The sequence below is a fragment of the Physeter macrocephalus genome, chromosome 11 (assembly GCF_002837175.3).
Source record: "Physeter macrocephalus isolate SW-GA chromosome 11, ASM283717v5, whole genome shotgun sequence".
NCBI lineage: Eukaryota > Metazoa > Chordata > Mammalia > Artiodactyla > Physeteridae > Physeter > Physeter macrocephalus.
In genome coordinates, this window is record NC_041224.1 from 105,922,883 (window position 1) to 105,928,950 (window position 6,068).

The 6,068-nt window shown below is 46.6% G+C and overlaps 1 protein-coding gene across 1 annotated transcript; it reads left to right on the forward strand.

The window, feature by feature from the left end:
* Positions 1 to 1,729: 1,729 nt before the first annotated feature.
* On the forward strand, positions 1,730 to 2,221 carry LOC102985237 (non-secretory ribonuclease). The gene has a single exon (XM_007127755.2). The coding sequence runs from the start codon at positions 1,745 to 1,747 to the stop codon at positions 2,219 to 2,221; it is 477 nt and encodes a 158-aa protein (XP_007127817.1). The 5' UTR covers positions 1,730 to 1,744.
* Positions 2,222 to 6,068: the final 3,847 nt, after the last annotated feature.

Genomic DNA, 6,068 nt, shown 5'->3' on the forward strand with positions numbered 1-6,068 from the left:
ACCCGTGTCCCCTGCATCGGCAGGCGGACTCTCAACCACTGCGCCACCAGGGAAGCCCACACACAATGTTTTTACCTCTATCACACTGTAATAAAATTATAGGTCTACAATTATTTTCCTCTGCTTCTCTGAGAACCAAGAGTATGTTTCATGCATCAAGTTACATACTATGACTTCCATAATTTCAGGAATACAGTGTCCTATCCACTGATGCTCATTTTATAAATTAAAAATTTTTTTCCTGTTAACATCAAGAAATGAAATGTACTAGTAAGATAAATGACAACTCTAGGACAGACTGTTTTGTAGAAAATAGCACAGATTGAAAAGAACACAGGAATTCAAGCTCTAGCTTGGAATCTCTTACATGTCACCAAATGTTCATTCTCTCACAGATTTTACAGACTTTCTTCTGGGTGTTTTTAGGACATGCTACTTCACAGGAAATGAAGGCAAAAACTGGGCCAGGGTAAAAACAAGAGAAAGTGAATTCAATGCATAGGAAGCAGAAAAAAAAAAGACAATAACAAAAAAATCATAGATTCATCACAAACTTATTACTTATAGGATTTTGAGCAGTGAGAAATTCAGAGCTCAAGTTTCCAGCACAGGGAAGTGAGGAGATAAAGAACATTTGGGTGAGAAGGAACCAGGGTGATTACTAAAATGAAAGGGGGGGCTTGGGTTCCTCTGGTGCAAACAAGCCTCCTGGCTCTATTTGTTCTGAGTACCGGGCCTGCCTTCATGTACTTCAGTCTTTCAATGTGTTGCCCCGAGTTGAGTTATAAAATCTATAGCCATTCTAGGACTTCCCTAGTGGCGCAGCGGTTAAGAATCCGTCTGCCAATGCAGGGGACATGGGTTCGAGCCCTGGTCCGGGAAGATCCCACATGCTACGGAGCACCTAAGCCCATGTGCCACAACTACTGAGCCTGAGCTCTAGAGCTCGTGAGCCACAACTCTTGAGCCCTTGTGCCACAACTACTGAAGCCCACGTGCCTAGAGCCCATGCTCTGCAACAAAAGGAGCCACCGCAATGAGAAGCCCGGGCACTGCAACGAAGAGTAGCCCCCGCTCGCTGTAACTAGAGAAAGCCCGCACGCAGCAACAATGACCCAACGCAGCCAAATAAATAAATAAATAAAAATAAATAAAAAATCTATGGCCATTCTGCAGCCAGTGATATTTTTCCTTTAGGAAGTCCAGACCCAGTGGCAGAGCTCTGACCCGCACAGGATGCCTGGAGTTACATTTGTTACAACAGAAGCAGCAGTGGTTCATCTCTGGGTATGCATTGATCAGCAAATGATAAAACAAAGGGCTCATTGCATAAGTGGACCGTGTCCTAATCTGTGCGTTTCTTCATGTCCTAGATTCAGAACACTCCTTGTTCTGCTCGCCCAACCCACAGGGGCTGCTCTACATCTCCAGTCCCAAGAACTGGGGGGAAACCAGCTGCCCCTGAGCGCCAGGCCCACCAGCTGGATCTGTTCTCACAGGAGCCACAGCAGAGATACTGGGTAAGACAATGAGCCCCAGAGCTGGAACAGAAGAGACAGCAATGAAGCGGCAACTGGGGGAGTGGTGAGCTGAAGTTCATGCCCAGGACACATGACAGACTTTGGGGAGCGGAGGGGAAAGGAGCTAGAACCACAGTGACAGCAGGGGCCTGCAGGGTGAGTGAGAAGGGGGTGTGTTATTCGTGGGCCGGGATGCAGAAGATACCCTTCTTTTCACAGGAAACATGGTTCCAAGACAGCAGAATGCCAAGCTTCCTCTCTTTTTGCTGCTGGGGCTCTTGGGAATGGTGATCTCACTCCATGCCGCACCTGGTACTTTAACCCGGGCTCAGTGGTTTGAGATTCAGCACCTAAATATGGCCTACACTCAATGCAATGCTGCAATGCAGGTGGTTAACCGTTACAGAATGGTATGCAAAGGTCAGAATACTTTTCTCCACAAAACGTTTGCTGAAGTAGCTGAAGTTTGTACCACCAGAAATGTACTCTGCCCTAGATCACTCAGGATGAATTGTCATATTAGCTCAGTTCAAGTGCCTGTAACCTACTGCAGCCTCACAAGATATGCACCACGTTATACGAACTGCCGTTATAGACAGATACAGGCACAGCATAGCTTCATCGTTGCATGTGACAGAAGATCACCACAGGACAATGCCACGTACCCCATGGTTCCAGTTCACTTGGATGCGATCATCTAAACTCTGGGCCAGCACTTTGGGCCATGCTCATCTGCCAAGCGCCACAGTCCTGTCCCACCATCCACCCCAGATATCAGCATCAGTCCCCATCTCACCAGCCTCCAGGTCCCTTTAAGCTTTGCTCAGCTGAAGCTCCTTGTGCACGCACAGTAAACTTTACAGAATTACCTACAAGGCTCCGTGTGTCTGTTTGTGCTCTTCTGTCATGTAGTTACATACTGGTCTAGAGGCTTTTCCCCTTCTTCTAATCTGAGATTTGTGGGAAATAGATGTGAGGATAAGAGGCTCCTTGTGTCATGAAGTTGTGCAGACTTTTCCTTCTCTCTGCTTTAGGCCAGGAAGCTGAGGCTTCCACTCATAGCTGCCTATTTCAATACCAGGAGGCAAAGAGCCCCCAGTAAGTAGAAACAAATGTATTTGATTCTGATTTAAGAACCATACATTTTATGATTGAAGAGAACGATACGGTGTAAAAACAAAAAGAAAGGGGAAAATGCCATAATTGTGATAAGACCAAAAGAAAAAAGCAAATTTTAGCCCCAGAGATTTGTTTTTAAATAACTGTATCAAATCTTCAGATATTAATGGTTATCCTAGGGGTGGATCCAGAGTTTGAGTCTAATGTGATATGAGACAAATTGTTCGGGTAGTATATGGACAGATTCCAGTACTACCTGGAGAAGAGGTGAAACTCTTTCCTGGCGATTTCTGTGTCCTGCAGAAGGGAGCAGCTGGTCATCTGGTAGCAGAAGGTAAGGAAGGGGACATGGAATTGGGATCTCTCCCGAGGATGAATCAGTGGCTTGTTCACATTCAGGTCAGGAAGGGGCACAGGCTCCAGGATTACAGAAATGTAGACAGACAGAAAAGGGGGCGGATAATGAAAGCCCCTACTCTGCCTCCATCACAAGTCTGCACTCAGGAATCAGTGAGGAACAGGAAGGGAAAGCTCTTTGCAAACTGTGGTCAGATGCAGCATTCAAGTGATTGTTCGTGGGACAGGTTGGGTCTTTTGCAGCACCTGACTCAGAATAGAACGCAGGTAGCAGGTCATTAAATCTGTACCTCTGTCCTTGAGTCTGGGATTCCTGACCTCCTATTTTTCAGCTCCTCTTCCAGGCCCAGATATATAGCAATTTCCATTCCTCCCACCCTCCACATGGTCAGTCATTCTTGCTCTTGGTAGTACTATATACGGCATCTGCACTTGAGCACCTTCTCTGGAGAAGCCACTGGAGGATTTGTTCCCCCAGGCAGGTCTGTTGACTCAAGCTATTGCACAGAGATGCTAGGTTTGGAAAATTCCAGGGCTCAGCAGAATCCACTGACTTTAGATTAATACAGAGTGGCATGAAATGAGCTTACCCTTCCAACAGGCTTGGAGAAACAGAAGGAGAAGGTGAGATACCGCAAGGCTGGAGTCACATTTGCCATGAGGCAGTGAACCTTCCTTGTCTCAGCAGATCATATGTCGCTTCCCAGCCATGGACACAGCATCTCTAACACCGTATGGTAGAGGGATCAGCCAACTCAGCTGCCCCATCTCTCTCTGCCTTGTGTCATCATCCCCTCTCCCAACATTCATTCATGCATTCATTCGTCATTCATTAATGCAGTAGTTAACCCATGTGCAGATGTGCTCTAGGCAGATTTCTAAGGTCGTGAGGATGCAATGTAAACAAAGACACATTTCTGCCCTAGGGTGCCTGTTCTACTGGGAAGAAAATGAACTTACAAAATGATTTTCCCAGGTGATAAGTGTCAGGAGGAAAACTGCACTGAGGAAAACAATATACAGTCATCTCTCAGTATCTTCAGGGGATTGGTTCCAGGAGACTCCGCAGATATCAAAATCCACAGATGCTCAAGTCCCTTATATAAAAAGGGGTCATACCGTTGGCCCTCCACATCCGTGGGTTTCACATCCACACAGAGGGCCATCTGTAGTGGGTCTCGATGAGTCCATAGAAGTGAATCTGCAGTGTGGTTGGTAGGGGCCCAATGAAGGAATAAATTCTGAACAACATGAGAAGCAGCTGGTCATGCAGAAACTAAGAAGATAGTCTTCCAGAGAGAGACAGAGACAGAGACAGAGACAGAGACACAGAGAGAGAGCATTCAAAGGGCCCGACATGAATGTAGATTAGTCATGTTAGAAAAATAAAAGTTAGTCTAGCAGGACAAGAGCATTTTAACCATGAGCATTAATGATAGAGGTTATTGAGGCTCAGATGCTTCATACCTATGGAGATGAAAATAAAGAGTAAATTTCCTTTGGGGTACAAATGGAGCATGTTAGATAATAATGTGACCTGAAGATCAGTCTGGCAGCTGTGCAGGGACTGTGGGGAGAGTCAGGAACTCGTGGTATCCAGGCCAAATCCCAGAGGCATGGGATAAGGTAATAGCAATAGGGCAGAAGAAAAAGTGCAGGTTTAGGATTATGTTTCCAAGATCGAATCATCAGGCTTTAGAGAAGGACTGGAAGTGGAGGGAGAGGGGAACAGAAGAGACTTCCTCACGTCAGTAAACTGCACCTTCATCCTCTCACTTCGCAGCACCATGCTGTTCCCCCTCCCTGAGGCCATGCTTCCCCGCTCTCTTCCTGCTTTTCCTCTGTTCCTCATCTTCCCCAGTCCCTGTGCTGAAGATTGAGCTCGGGTCAGAGGGAGCTGGTGGCCCTGAAACTTAGAAGTAGCTTTTCCCTCCCGGGAGGCAGGAGGATTCAAAGCAGAGCAAGAAGGATTCTGTGCTCTGTGATGACAAAGCCGTGGCTTGGCGCCTACCGCCCTCTGTGACAGACACTCAAGATCTGGCTGCACTGAACCTGAGGCCAGCACTACAGTGGCCACTATTAGAGAAGTTAATTGTTCACGTCAGCATGTTCCAAGGACACGTTCCTTGGAGTCCACTTCTCTTCCCTAAGCCTCCATTTCTAACTTTGTAAAATGCTCGTAATAGGGCTTCCCTGGTGGCGCAGTGGTTGAGAATCCACCTGCCGATGCAGAGGACACGGGCTCGTGCCCCGGTCCGGGAGGATCCCACGTGCCGCGGAGCGGCTGGGCCCGTGAGCCATGGCCGCTGGGCCTGCGCGTCCGGAGCCTACACTGTTATTGTTTCTACTTTATGTTTTAACATCAGGAGCAGATTCCTCTGTGTGGGTACGAGGCAGGTTGCCTCAAGTGACCCTCAGATCAGGGAGAGAAGGCCCCAGGGTCAGGTCAGGAGATGTGAGAGGAGAGCAATCTGATCTAAACCTTCTGATTTGTTTTTGTCTGATATTGAGATTTTAGGCACTGTTTCCATTTGAATCACATAATGGAGTGAGAGTGTGACAACATGGATGGACTTAGAGGGTATCATGCTTGGTGAAATAAGTCAGACAGAGAAAGACAAATACTGTATGGTTTCACTTATATGTGGAACCTACCAAACAAAACAAATGAACAAGCATAACAAAACAGAAACAGAGTCATTGGTACAGATAACAAACAGGTGTTTGCCAGAGGGGAGCAGGATAAGGGAATGAAAGAAATAGGTGAGAGAGATTAAGATGTAAAAACTTCCAGTTATAAAACAAATGAGTCACAGGTATACATTTACAGTGTGGGGGAATATAGTCAATAATTATGTAATATCTTTAGTAACAGATGACAACCAGATGTCATGGTGTTCATTTTGAAATGTATAGAAATACTGAATCACTCTGCTATGTACCAGGAACTAACATAGTGTTGTAGGTCAATTATACTTCAAAAACAAACAAACAGGGCTTCCCTGGTGGCGCAGTGGTTGAGAGTCCGCCTGCCGATGCAGGGGACACGGGTTCGTGCCCCGGTCCGGGAGG

Coding starts and splice junctions, on each gene's coding strand:
- LOC102985237 (XM_007127755.2), top strand. CDS start 1,745: ATGGTTCCAAGACAGCAGAATGCCAAGCTTCCTCTCTTTTTGCTGCTG.